General features: G+C 41.2%; 1 protein-coding gene across 1 annotated transcript in view; it reads right to left on the bottom strand.

Annotated features, from left to right (window-relative positions):
• The window catches only part of SREBF2 (sterol regulatory element binding transcription factor 2), an 895,155-nt gene that overhangs the window by 750,389 nt on the left and 129,517 nt on the right, over positions 1-15,249 (bottom strand). The window contains exon 3 of the mRNA XM_044068232.1: positions 13,438-13,655. Within this exon, the coding sequence (XP_043924167.1) occupies positions 13,438-13,655 (218 nt within the window). The remainder of the gene's footprint in view (positions 1-13,437; positions 13,656-15,249) is intronic.

The raw sequence follows: 15,249 nt of genomic DNA, 5'->3' as shown, positions 1-15,249 counted from the left end.
TCCTGCATTGGTTGCTGTCTCCTCTTCCATGACGTCAGGTCGTCAGGGGTATAAAACATGCAGCCGACGCCATTTTATTCAGTTTTCTTACCCCGGATGTTAGGTGCCCCCCAAATGGGGAGCAAAAATATATATATAAGTAAACAGTAAATATATAAATACACTTTTAGAAACATAAACTTTGTCTTCAACTAAAAGTAAATACACCACAAAGGCTTTTGAGTATAGTGAAGGAAAGAAAAGGTATAGAAAGGGGAATGGCGGGTGGGTAACCCGGACTGCAACAGTGAATACACTCGAACATCTACATTTATGGTAAGTGTACACAACTGTACTATGTTCTTCATGTTTCACTGCTGCAGTCATTACATTTGGGTAGAATCCCAAAGCTATGGATGGTAGGATGGAACTAAACAGCATTAGGAGTGGCTATAAGGCCCTGCAGGACTGCAGTGGCAAAGCCTGCCCTGGATTTGGAGAAGAGAGGTAAATGATAATGCTTTGTGAGGTATGAACAGAGCTCCAAGTAGCAGCTTCTAGAATGTCTTTGGTTGGAACCCCTCTGAGAAAAGCTGCTGAAGTAGAGGCAGCCCTGGTGGAATGTGATCTGATCCCCTTGGGAACCGGTTTACCATGGTGCAAATAGCAGAAACGAATGCAGTGGCTTATCCATTTAGAAATTGTCTGCTTTGATATAGCCTTCCCCTCTGACCCTGCAGCAAATGCTACCAGTAGTTGCTCAGACTTTCTTACAGATTTGGTCCTATTTAGGTAGAATCTTAGTTGTCTGTGTACATACAATGAATGCAAAATCCGCTCCCCCTTGTTCTGCGGATTTGGATAAAATGTTGGTAGGTAATGGTCTGGTTAAGAGCCACACTGGATACCACCTTAGGCATAAAAGAAGGATTGATCCTGAGGGACACCCTGTCCGGGTAAAATATAATAAAAGGCTCCACTGCCATGAGGGCCTGTAGCTCTGAAACCCTTTCTTGCTGAAGTGACTACCAAAAGAAAAGCTGTTTTCCAAGATAAAAAATTTATATCCGCAGTAGTTGCTGGTTCAAAAGGAGGCAGGGTGAGTTTTTCCAGCACAAAACTGAGGTCCCATGCAGGAGTTGGTGCTCTTCTGGGAGGCCTTAAATTTTTGGCCCCTCTAAGATACTGTTTAAGCAGAGGAGGAGAAAAGAGGGGAGGCTCTGTGTTGTTATGAGCCGAGATGGCAGATGCATGGATTTTTATTGAAGAAAAAGATAGGCCCTTGTCAAGCATCTCAGTCAAATATTGTAAAATCTGAGGAATATTTGCTTTGCTGTGTCTATTCCTTGTGTTTGGTTCCAAGCACAGAATCTCTTCCATTTATCAGCATAAGATTTTCTAGTACTAGGTCTTCTGGCTTCCAAAATGACATCCATCACATATTTACTGAGCAGTGTTGTTTGACTAATTAGTTGATTAGCAATGCTGCACGATTCAGAGTTTGGAGCTGAGTGTGCAGAATTTGATAGTTCTGCTGAGACAGTAGATGAGGTATTTCAGGCAAGTACCATACCATGGAGGAAGGTGAGACATATTCCTTAGAAGCGGGTACCAGTGCTGACGCGGCCAGTCCAGAGCAATTAGGATCATTTTTGGTTTTTCCTGTCCGACTTTCAGTAAGACCTTGGAGAGTAGAGGCAGAGGGGGAAAGGCATAGACTGATAGGTTTTTCCAACTGAAGGAGCATCCACTTTCCATGCTTTTTTGTGATGAGTTCTTGTGCAGAATGTGCCCAAATGATAATTTTGGGGAGAGGCAAATAGATCTATGTCTGGGCTCCCCCATTTCTGTGTTAACATGCTGAAGATTTGTGGATCCAGTTTCCATTCGTGTGGGTCCATAAGATTTCTGCTTAGGTCATCTGCCAGAGTATTTTGCTTTCCTGGCAGGAAGTGAGCTCGAAGATGTATTTGGTAAGTCAAGGCTGTGTTCCACAAAGCCATGGCTAGTCTGCAAAGGGGGTAGGAATGTGTACCCCCTGCTTGTTTATGTACCACATAACTGTGGTGTTGTCCATCTTTATCAGTAGTTGTCCTGGATGAAGTAAGTCCTTGAAGGCTGTCAGAGCATTCTGAACAGCTAGCATCTCTTTCTGGTTGATATGCAGATGCATTTATTTTGGGCTCCATGTGCCCTGAATGCATCTCCCCGCCAGGTGGGCCCCCAAGCATAGTCTGATGCGTCTGTAGTTAGGGTTTGGGTGGCAGGGGGTAGAGTGAATGACAGTCCCTTGTTTTGGTGACATGTCTCTGCCCACCAAAGGAACTCTTGTTGTAGGCAGGGAATGAGAGGAATCACTGTTTCCAGGCTGTGACAATGTTGACTCTATAAACTTTTTCGGTACCATTGAAGTTTCCTCATATGCAGTCTCGCATATGGAATTAGTAGAATGAAGGATGCCATGAAACCCAAAGCATGCAGAATTTGTCTTGCAGATAACTGGGTTATTGTTGCCAGTTGTTTGAAGTATGTTGTCAGTTGCCTTTGTTGTTTGTCTGGCATGAGGTAAGCCATCTGGGCAGTTGTATTCAAGCTTGCACCCAGGAATGTAATTATTTGTGAGGGTACCAGTTGTGATTTCCTTTCATTTATAGTGTACCCTAGGCATGCTAGAAGCCTTTTTACAAATGCCAGATGTTGAAGAAGAGTGTCCTTGTCCTCTGCTTGAATGAGACAGTCGTCCAGATAAGGATAAATTTGTATGCTTCTTTGTCTGCAGAATGCAATTACTGGTGCCAGGCACTTTGTAAAGACCCTGAGCGCAGCAGATAAGCCAAAGGGCAGTGCAGAGAATTGGTAATGCAAAAAATCTGCCTTGAAGCAGAGGTATCTTCTGCACGATTCCCTTATTGGGATATGCAGGTATGCCTCTTTTAAGTCTAGAGTCACTAACAAAGTGTTCCTGCCCAGCGTAGGCAGTAGCTGTTGTAAAGTCAGCATTCTGAATTTCGGAATGTCCAGGAACATGTTCAAAATCAATAAGTCCAGTACTGGACGCAAGGCATTGTCTTTTCTGGGTACCAGGAAAAGTCTTGAATAAAAACCTTGTCCTTTTTCCTTTTCTGGTACTGGATGAATAGCCCCCATATCCATGAGGGACATAACTTGTTTCTGAGCCTCTGCCCATTGATTTTGTGGCAGATCTGGCCAACTGTTTTGAATTGGCAAAGTATGTTAATGAAATATGTGCCCCCTGGGATACTATGTTTAATACTCACTTGTCCTGGGTAATTAACTGCCAATTTTGAGCATGAAGTGCTAGTTTTCCCCCCAAGGGGGCTGCCAAAAGATAAGTGCTTGGTGATGGTAGAGGAAAGTCATTGAGACTGCTTACTGTAGGGTTGTGCTTTGTTTCCTCCAGATTTGGAGGTGGAGGCACCCCATTGCTTTGACCTGTAAGAACCCTGTAACTGGCATCGGGAGCCTTTTGAGCGCCTGGATTTGCCCCGAGTGGCTCTGTTGGACACAGGAAAGGACCAATATTTAGTAGGTCAGTGCCTACTGAACCTGTGTGGCTGCACTTGCAAGAAATCTTTTACTGTCTGCATAGATTTAGCTTTTTCTTCCATTTTCTTTAAAACCTCTTCTGCCTTATTGCCAAACAGAGTATCATGCTGCAAAGGGGCATCCAACAATTTAGCTTTAACATGATCAGGCAGATTTTGCCCTTTCAGACAGGCATGCCTTCTAATCACCGATCCAGTAACGACGGCCCTACAAGAGGCCTCCAAGGAATCAAAACCACATTGCAAATTATGCTTTCCAACCTGTTCTGCTGAATGCAATAATTCCTGTTACTCTTTATTTTCCACACAATCAGAAATCAACATCATTTTCTGTTTCAGTAAGCCCATAACATGCTGTTGATATTTAAGTATATGAAACTGGCAGTTTAAAGCCCTGATTGCCAAGGCTGCAGACGTATAAACCTTCTTACCCCATCTATCCAGCGCCCTGGAATCTTTATCAGAAGGGGTAGGATTTTTGGCTGTAGAGGCCTTTACATCTTTGGGACCCTGAGAAATAATTTCAGGGTCAACAGCAGGATTTTTGAAAAGAAATTTGTGGGAGTAAGGAACCCTGTAATATCTGTCTGGCTTACTAGGAGCCGGAGGCAGAGAATCAGGAGCCATGCTTGTTTCCGAGAACACATAATCAACAATGTCTAATACAGGAGGTATTGCCAAAGGCCTATGCTGAGGAAGAAGAAGGAAATCCCTAAGCCACTTTTTTGATTCAGAGAAGTCCTGACTCTCCCAGTGAAAATGTTCCCTTAAAGTATGCAAGGTCTCTCCAAAAGAGTTATCCTCAGGAGGAGATGCAGATGGGATGTATTCCCCTGCATCAGAATCATCATAGGGTGGAATAGAAAATTCCTGATCAGAAGAGGAATCAGAAGAAATGGAAATCTGATCGGAAGGTTCCTAATCAGTGACTTGCCTAGGCCTCTTAGCGGGGGGGTTGGGAACCCCTGATCAAGGTAACTAAATCCTCAGCCATTTGGATCATCTGTTTTTTAGGCATAGGGGCCTGAGCACTTGGCTCGTGCGTCAGTTTTTTAGACATAGAAGTTGTTTTTGACCTTGTTTTTGTAGCTGGCGTCGGTTTAATATAAAAATGTTGAGGCCTGAAAACACCATCAGAAGCCGGTGCCTGCTCAGTGGCTCCGGACCCATCCAAGGGAGAGACATCTGCAGGTTCAACACTCTTGAGAATCTCACGGCATACCGGACTCCGAATGGGTGAAGTTACTTTGGTAACGAAAACGGGTATCACAGTGTTTTACTTGCGTTTACTCATCAACAAACCTGTGTTTTACGAGCTTCCGAGCGTCTCTTGGATATTTATTGGCATTCTCATCTCCCTCTGGTGTTGGCTGGTGTGTTTGGTATAGTTTTCCAACACTTGCTTCTGTTTTTTGTGGTTGGTCTTGGTAGAGGCCTGCGACTCAAAAATAGCGGGTATCAGGGGCTGCGAAGGCGCCTCACCGAGTACCGGCAAACCGGCGACTGGCTAAGGAGAAGCTTCATCGTCGGTTTTGGACCTCGATGGTCTGTCTCTGTCTTTTTCTTTGCGTTTTTTATGAACTCCGGTAGTCGGATTGCTAACTGACGACATTTCAGGATAATTAAATCTTGCACCAAAATATTTAGAAGCAAAAATATACAGACGCTTAATAGTGCGTTGGTTAAATCTAGCACAAAACCGACAGCAAGGCATGTTGTGATCTGGGTCTAGGCAAGGAATACAGTACAAATGAAAATCCTTATGAGGTATTTGCTTCCCACAAGTAATACAATTATTAACTTTTACTGATATCGGTAAGGAGCAAGAAAAAGTTTCCCCAATGGGGTACTTAACTTTAGTTTGAAGACTTCGGTTCTGAAACTCGAATACGAAAATTTCAGGAGTCGGCCAACTTGGACTTGCGAACTGCTTCTGCTTCGGGCACAGCGCGGCAAGAAAGACTAAATAAAATGGCATCGGCTGCATGTTTTATACCCCTGACGACCTGACGTCATGGAAGAGGAGACAGCAACCAACGCAGGACCCAAGACTTTGTTATTCAGGCCGAATGAGGGCAACCTGCCAGCAGATTACCCAAATGTAATGACTGCAACAGTGAAAGACGAAGAACAACAATATTTTTATTATCTTTAGGGGGAACAGCTGAAAATGTCACTTGCATTTATTAAGTGTGGGGGGGGGGCGACATTTTGATAGAGGAGTCCATTTTTAAGTGGTAGGTCTCCAAGGGGCACATATCACTTATAAATGGACACATCTGTCAAAGCTTGTGAGTACAAAATGGAACTTGTTTGCTATACCCCTGCCTCATAGTGGTTTGCTGAATATGTCTAGTGGTGGTAATACAAAACAGAGACTGTAATGCATCCAATATCCACTGAAGTAAAGCATTCTGTAAAAAAAAAAATTATAATAATCTGTGCTATGGTAAAGAGGTGGGTTAAATCTTATGTTTATCATTTTAGCTTACAATGTATTGGCCTAGTCCTTTAAGTCAATCATTACATCTTGGTGGCAGAAATACTTTGAGTCGTGAAGTATTTTCTATTGCTCTGTTAAAAGGTTAATTCAAGCTACTGGTCTGTGATCTTAATAACAATTTATAACAGACAGTAAGTAATTTTAATTAGTCTAAAGTAAGGGTAATACGGAAATTATAAGTAAAACTGGTAATGCCAGTTCTACTAACTTCTGAAGTGAATTTTGGTGAGTGACTGAACAAGCATATAATATTTATACCTAAACGTAGAGTGCAACCATGAAATTAATACAAGAAGGTTTTCAAAAGTCATCAAAATTCTTTACTTCGATTATAGCTATTAGAATCAATACAGATATTATATATTATTACCCATGTCAACCTCCTTGCATCAAAGGTGGAATGTTGCAGGGAAAAAATATGTGATCGATGTAAGGTTACCCAAGATTGACCTGTTCATCTAAGGAGGTTAGAGATGACTTCTTAATGTGCATACTTTAATTAGAACATAACCTGTTGATACGGGGGGGGGGAGGGCTAACACATTCATAAAGTTAAAATCCAAGGAGCTAGAGTGATAAATCATTTTCCTAAGATATCAAAAGGTTTAGCATTCCTGTGTAGGCAAACAGTAGTATCTATAAAAATTTCCTCATATGACTTGCTGCAGAAAAGTCAATCTGGCCCAAATCCAGAAAATGAAAATGAACAACAATGGCTATTACATTCTAAAAGTTTATATAAATTTCTTTTAGCACTTTTAAACCCCCTATTAAGGATACTGTTACAGAGCACAGTTTCCTTCTAGGTTTCAGAAGATTTAACCAACAGGCCAAGGAGAAGAGGGATACAAAAAAAGTGTAAAAGAAAAGCTGTCAGTACTTCTTGGTAATCTCCACCCCACTCCCCAGAAATAGCACTGCAATTTTAGAATATCACTAAGCATGAACACACCAAAACCTACACATACTGGGAAGGGTAATCATTAACCCTCTTCTTCCTTTTGCCTCTGTAAGCTCATTGAAGTGTATGAAGGTCATCGATTATGCTTAAAAAATGGCTAAATTACATCCTAGTTCAGAGCTGCTATAGCGCAAGATTCTCTGAAGTGTTGTTAAGGTCAGGATCAGGATGCTTAACAATTGTTATGCAACCTCTACATGTTGTTAAGGTCATAAATCTTACTTCTGATTAATTTGTAGTACACAGAGAAGATATATCTCCATGCACTACGAAGAATTATGAGCGGGGCCAGCTTTTGTAACCTCACATTATATGTTCTCAACATGGATGCCAAGATTCACTTCTCAAGCTTCACTCTCAGGGTGAATTTCTTGGCATCTAAGCCTCAAACATATAATAAAGTGGTTAAGATCGACACCCCACTCATAATCCTCTTTACTATTCCCCTCAAAAATAACAGTTGTGGTGTGGTGGAAAGAGTTTCTATAACTAAGCAGTACCACTGAAACAGATTAGAAACATTGCATTGTTTTTCAACAGTCAATCATGAAATATTTACCAGGTCAGAAACAAAATAAAATAATACTGGATTACTGAGCTGAAGCTTCATTTATTATTAGTCACCTTACATTTATTGCCTTTTCAGAGCCACTAACAGAAGATTCACCAAAGTTATTAACTTTCACAATTGGTCAGAACAAACCTTAACATGTGAGCCTGAAAATTCAAAATTCTGAAAATCAAAGTTGCAGAAGCACACACTTTTTTCACATACTTTATATTTCACTTCTCATTTTTTATTGCTTATGTATAAACTACTTACTATCTATATTTACCAAAGTTACGTATTCTTGATTGTTGTCGATTTCTTTTATCATTTGTAATGTGTTTTTGCAATGGAGCTTTTCTCCCTGGGTCTCTGCTGAAAAAGGGCCTCTGGCCCAGTTGGACATCCCCGGTAAAATAAATAAATAAATAAATACATACATACTTACTTACTTATCAATAATCTTCCCATCTTTATCAGAAAGAGTAGGATTGAAATTAAAAGCAGCACTGGGATTAACTACAGCTACAGCTGCTAGATGGAAAAAACCTGTATCTGTCTCTTCATCCTTCTGTCCAAGATCAGAATCTTGAATCTCTTCATGAAAGGAGGTATCTCTCTCTTTTTTTAACCAGAAACTACTGTATAAAAAGGATAACTACCCTGAAATAAACCATGAGCCACACCCGGTAAACTACTACTGTCTAAAGAAATTTGAGGAAGACTAGATACATGCTAAGATTTCTCTTTCTTTTTGACTGGAAAATGGGACCAACAGTGTTATTAATGGCAGCAGTAGCTTCCGAAGTTATAGGTACAACATTCTGACAAAAGAGGGATACCTTCCCTTTTACCTCTCCCAGGACCAATAATTATGGCTCTCCCTTACCTACTGAGGGGATCTCAACAGCCGCAGAGGATCCAGAGAAAAGATGAGTGGTCTGACGTACAACTAATGCCCACAGCAGACTCGGCTACCTGTGGATGAAGCAAATTGCTAGTCTTCTGAGACAGCAAAGGCTGCTTGCTTAACTTTTTCTTTCACTGGATGGGAGAAGGAACGATTGTGGGAATGACAGACTGGTCCATGGTCAAGCCAAAAATGGTGCCTCTTTCCCAGGGAAAACAAGCAGCAAATGCCAGTAAAAACTAAAAAGTCTTTAAAAGTCACTTTTTTCACAGACAAATACAGTAAAAAGCAATTTCAAACACTTTGCCATCCCACAAAGTAAAATAGCACAATTCCCCCCACAAAAAATGGTTTTCAGTTACTTTAAACAACTTTTAAAATGACAAAAAAAATAAGCACAACCATTTAAAAGTGCAACAATCTCATGACAAACTGTTAAAACACAAACTACTAACTTTAAGATAACTTTCCTGAAATGTTTCCTTAATAATAATAAACAAAAAAATAAATGGAAGTTTTTTTGCCCCTAAAGGGAACTTAGCTGCCCAGAAAGGAACAGCGCAAGCTGACCGTCAATCCTCAATAGCCGCAGAGGGGTGTACTCTTCGGTGGCAGTAAGCTCTGGAGAGCTTGACACCCAAACAAGTCTTTACATCACCTCAGCTCAAGCAGACAGTTTGGGCAAGTGGAAGGTGCCCTGAAGTTTTGAAAGTTGGTCGGTTATTATATCCTTGGAAGGACTGCAGCAGTGATCAGTATGATGAACATAGAACTGATACTGCAAGCATCCAGCTCCATTTCAATAAAAAGCCCCACAGGATCACGTCAAAACTTATTTTTTATTCGTGATTTCTAACTTGGTAGGTGGACTGGTCCTTGAATCCTTTTCAGTCATGACCCATGAGCATACAACTCAAGATTACACAGATGTCGAATAGTTCACTTCATAGCACAAAATTACAAGCAGGTCATATTTTCACTTCATGGCAGAGTTTACAATACTACATACAAGTGAAAACATTCAAGCCTTAACAAAGAATACATAAAATTATTTAATAGTCACCTAGTTCATTGCTAAAGAGTCTACACTTCAGGAGTGCATTCTTACATGAGAAGTTTCAACAGATACGATATAATCCGGCATACATTCAAAATACAAAGTTTGCATAGTGAGTCAATGCAAGTATGTGGTGGAACATTACTGTTATACTATTAATTCAGGGAAATGTAAAGGGATTGAAGTTGTACATAGTGGAAGTCAGAGCGCAGGATGTAAGAAAATATACATATTGTAAGAGATGAGAGTAAGGTGTAGATGATCTGAGGGAAGAGTGGGAGAAAACAGGGAAGTTGTATATGCATGACACAGGACTTCTGAGAGCCACTTTCAAACTAGCTCAAAGTCAAGAATATGAGGAAATACAAGGGGAGTACCCAGACTAGATGACCAGAGTTAGACTAGTGGCTTGTGTGGTGAAAAAGCCAACAGGGGGTGGGGGCGAGTGACAAAATGCCAGTTTGCCCATTCTGGAGGGAGGAACTGGCAGATTTGTTCACCTGCTGTCATCAAAACAAGCAAGTAGTAGCTTGCTGCATCTGATCAGAGACCAACCAGGGATGCAGACTTGCCTCTTCTCATCAATAATGACAGCCCTCAAAAAAGTGTGGGTGGCAATATGAACATGCAGGGGAGGGCACAATGGGGCCTTGTGGTGAAATGAGTGCTTATGTCACCAATGGAAGTAACTCCTCTCAAGTCTACACACAGAATGATGGAAGCTGCTGATGGGAGAAGGCACCATACACGTCCTGGCCTGGGGATATGCCACTATGGATGCCAAAGGGCCACAGTCTAGTGGGGTAATCTAGGCTAAGCCAGACTTGGGGGAAAAGGGAACCCATCTTAGTCCAGATCAAGTAAATGACAGAGCACAGAGAGTGGCATAAAACACCCTCATGGTGCCTGATTAATGGTCTCTGGAGATGGCTCTCACTCCATGTTGTGGATACTCAGTACAGGGTAACAAATGTGCTGACGTTTAATTGGGGGAAGCTTGATGTTCAGCTGGTATGGGGTAAAAAGCATACTTTTTTAAAAAAAGGATAAATGGATCTGCGGTTTATCTTTCATTAATATGCTGTGAAAATACAGCTAAGCAGGAGCTATTATGCAAGACAAAAGGTAGAAACAAGTATAGCACAGCACTCCTGATTTTGTTTTATTACTCTGTTTTGTATTACTTCACAAGTTCATACTTGCTTTTTTTCCACTTCTACTTTTCTGCCCAGTGACTGATGACTCAACCATATCATGACAACCATCCATATATTTGTTAGACAAACCCCAAAGATTGACTGGCTTTCCACCAGAATGGGGCACCCCTGAAGGGGATGAGTTCAATGTCAACTAAAAGACCCATTATAAAATACAGATGTCCTGATATGACAACATTCTGAAACTAAGGGCATTACTTCGGGTTACATCAAGCCCACATCTCCAACTGGGTCATTCATTCCACCTGGTCTTCAGCATCCTAAGAACCCAACAAAAAGATGCAAGAGCCAGGGACTAGAGCCATCACCAAGCAGGAGTTAGGGGATTTTTTTTTCTATGTTTCTAACACCTCCCTCTGCCAGGAATAAAGTATGATGCAATGCCTAAAATGTCGGACCCAATGTAAGTGCTTACATATGCAAACCACTGAATTCCCTAGAGAGTACACTGCACTCCTTCACAAGCTCACAATACCAAAGTCCCAAGATAAAGGATCTACAATATGTAGCCATTCCACAAGTGGAGCTCTTGCAGCAGGACTCTATCTGCACCTTCCACCGGAATGGGAGAACCAGCATCTGCTGCTCAGTCCTCTGTCCCTCTCTAGCTGGTCCTCTATTGCCCTGGCAGCTAATCAAGTACAAGTCATCTGACATGCACTCAGAGCTCCATTAACATACATCACAGAACCTTCCCTTCTCTGCTATGCAATGATATTCACTGAAGATGATGCACACAGGTTACAAAGTACACATTCAGATGTGATGGTTAAACAGCAGTTATCTTTCCACTACTAGATGCCTGTTCCAAATACCCAGGCCTCTATTCAATGACTTGCCAGGCAAGAAAAATCTACACTCATCCCTGAAAAGAGGAGAGCTACCCATTGCCAGTCAATCCCCCAAAAGCCAAGTCACCTATGTCACAAAAGGAAAGTTCCATCTGTGCAAGCAAACTAGCCCATATATTAACATATTTAATAATTGCTTCAAAATGTTAAAAGTGATTAAGAGGCGATTCTACTGGCACTGGGTTACAGCTGTTAATCAATGTATGTCATTTACAGCATTGGACTACTTATGACAGACTTTGCAACAGAGTGATCTTGTAGTGCTATTTCCTGAATAACAGGAACTTCTTTGACTTTGAAGTTTAATTTCTTTTGCTTGGTATGGGAGAGGCCATTGGTTCACTCCTCTTTAACCCTCTGGAGTTCTGGTGCCACTCCCAGGTTAGCAAGGCCAGGGGAAAAAGCCCTGGCAGGCAAGCCAGAGCAGGGTATGCATGGACACCATTACAAGCAATTTACTCAAGCAAACTGTTAAAGCAAGCACACTTCCATATTTGCTAGTCTGAGACACTGCAAAAGGCAAACCAGCATATGCAGGGGAGTGTAGAAGTACAGCCTCCTGAACTGCAACACCTACAGTGCTCCTCAGATTTGTCCCACACCTTCTCTCCCCTAGGATGAGACAGTTGACCTTTGCCTCTATATCTGAACATTCCTCCAGTTGTTACTCTGACACTGGGAATGCCAACTTAACATGCGATACAGTCAGTAGTAAAACTTCAGGCTCAATAGCCTAGCTACAAATTTAGTTTCTAATCCATCTGTAGGGCAAATACTTGTTCTAACGGAACATATTTTATTAGTTACAGCACATATCAAATTAGCTGCTGTTCTTTTCTGAATTTCTAGATTTCTGCACAATAAAGTTAACATCACAATAAAAAACACTCCACAATGTTTCATTTATTTGGTCGTTCATATTCCATGTGTCTAAGTACGGCTGTTGTTGTTGTGTCTTTCGGCTTTTCCCGGTTAGGGGTCGCCACAGCGGAACTCCGGTCCGCTAATGACTGGCAGTTGATTTTTACGTGCTGAGTTGCCAGCCCTAACGCACAACCTTCAACGAAGGTACACCCATTCACGCATATCTCCACGCAGAAGACGCTCTAGCTGAGAGTCAAACCGGTCAGCGTCTTACTGTGAGGCGACAACGCTACCGCAGCACCATCAGGTCTAATTCTGCCTCTGCCACAACTGGCTTAATATCGCCAACTTTAATTCCATGTTTCTTAGCCCTTTAACATTTGGAAAACTCACATGTTCCTACCTCCTCGTCCATCCACACAGTCAAACACACACACACACCCACACAGACACACACCCACACAGACACACACACAGACAGACACACACACAGACAGACACACACACAGACAGACACACACACAGACAGACACACACACAGACAGACAGACACACAGACAGACAGACACACAGACAGACACACACTTTTTACTAACACCATCAGTTATTGCTCATTTATATCCACAGCATTCAGTCTTCCTTTTGGGCAGTTAGCCTTGTACTAACCTATGAACCTATGAATCCCTGTTTAGTTCTTTACAACAGATCCCACAAGAAGGATGCTTTCTAGCAAGTCTACCACTAGCATCAAATGCAGTTTTCTTTCTTTCTACTGTGAGCCCCTTTTCATTAGTTTAACTTAAAATTTCTGCTTCAACACATTAGCTAAAGTGAAGGCCATTACATTAACTTTACAATCCTTCCTGCTAACTGATATTTGCTCAGATTTACTGGATTGAGCAAGTCACTTTCACTTTAGAACATTTTTGAGATTTGTCACTATAAAGTTAGACAATAAATACTTAAACATTTAGATACATACCGGTACCTGATGGACTTGAGAAGTGACTGTTTGCACTGTTGTGGAAGCTGGTGTCAATGTCTGTATTGTGCCATTGTTTGCAGCTGTTATGGTCTGGATAGCACTAGGACAAGTCTGAGTTAGGACTCTGTGAGCTGGTATAGTTTGGACCTGATGCTGTATTGTTACTGGCTGTACATGTGGAGTAGTCACCAAGTTTTGAACTTGTGGCTGAAGAACTACAAAATAAGGAAAACAAAAATCTAGAAAAAGGCAAACAAGAAGTAACAGAAAAACTCTGTAGCAGTTGACAGGACATCAAAGTAGACTGCAATCTTACAAAGGGATACCATACGAAAATGCATTTGTAACCAACATGACACAACAATGAAAACAAATGTCCAACATTTTAAACCTTAAAATTGTACCACTTAGTATGAAACATCAAGAAAGACCCACGTTAGAAATTCCTTGCTTCTATATAAGTATCTAAGAACCAAAATAACTCATTCACTTGTCTTCACAAGATGTGTTTTATTCCAAAACTAAGTGTGCACTTTTGTCCCACAGCCAATTAAAGTACAATTACCATGCACATACACCTATCTATAAATAATACTGCAAAAATTTTAGTTTCAAGACTGGGAATATGGAAACATTGTTAGCAGAAAAAAATGAATATCTCTGAAATGGGATCTCCCTGGAAATGCAAACTTGAGAGAGAAAAACTGTTAATGGCAGCTCAGACTTAACACCACAAAGTTTCCAGGAATCAACAATACTGTTTCCAGACTGCCAGTCTTGAAACTAAAATATTTGGAATATTAACTATACATAGGTGCACGTGTATACAATGGTACACACCATCATTAAAATGTTTTATTACTTGAACTTTTGTGCATGCTAATTTTATTTGCTGATTTTGATTGGCTATTGCTGATAACATGATTAAGTCTTAGTTTTTAAAGTGAGGTTGAAATGTTGTTTTAATACTTTTAATAAAGTCCATTTGTTACTGTGGGGCAAAAACACAACTATTTTTGTAATAAGACACATTTTCTTGTGAAGGCAACTGGATGAGTTTCTTTGGTTCTTAGGCATTTGTTTTGTCCTTCAGTACCTTGGCTGTGGAACTTTCTGCTGTTTTGTTGGTTCTATATGGTGATACCTGTGCAAAACAGAACACTATCTATATTAGAATTGGCAAAAGCAAGAAAGAGCTTTTCCTGTAGGGGGTTAATAATCCACTTTACATCCTGCTTCATAAAACACTTGGTAGATAGTGCTCATGTCTGAAAGTAAAGCAACTCAGCCGTATCCATACACAAAGCCAGGGAACTGAATGCACCAGCTTTATGGGAAGGAATCGGTGGCTGAAACACTAAAGGAAATCCTGTTTTTTTTTGCAAATAATATCTTTAGTGATTGTAATTCCACCCATACACCCAACAGGCCCACCCCAGCAAAAGGGTTGGTTTAATGTCTCATCCAAACTATGGCACACTCAAACAGTAAAGAACCCACCCCCCAATATGCCACACTCACACACCAGTATTTTGTAGGTAATGCTTCACATTCAGTTGAGACTAGACACCACAAAATAACAAACAGGGTCTGAGCACATCAGCTGACCTGCAAAAGTAGCTTCCGTAGTGGGTCGATTTCTGGAGTCATCCTCATTACCAATCAGTTCAGCATTCTTCTTCTAAAAAGCCCACAATTGGTTGGGGCTGGGGGTAGGTAGTTACTAAGCAAGTGGTCTAGGATACCATTAAGGAGCTAGCCCAATTTCCCAACTGCCCCAAAGCACTGTCTGGTTAAGTGGCTTGCTCA

Source organism: Protopterus annectens, chromosome 1.part0, assembly GCF_019279795.1.
Source record: "Protopterus annectens isolate FY-2018-M chromosome 1.part0, PAN1.0, whole genome shotgun sequence".
In the NCBI taxonomy this organism is placed as follows: Eukaryota; Metazoa; Chordata; order Ceratodontiformes; family Protopteridae; genus Protopterus; species Protopterus annectens.
The sequence above is the reverse complement of the archived record's forward strand: the minus strand, read 5'-3'. Positions and strand labels throughout refer to the sequence as shown.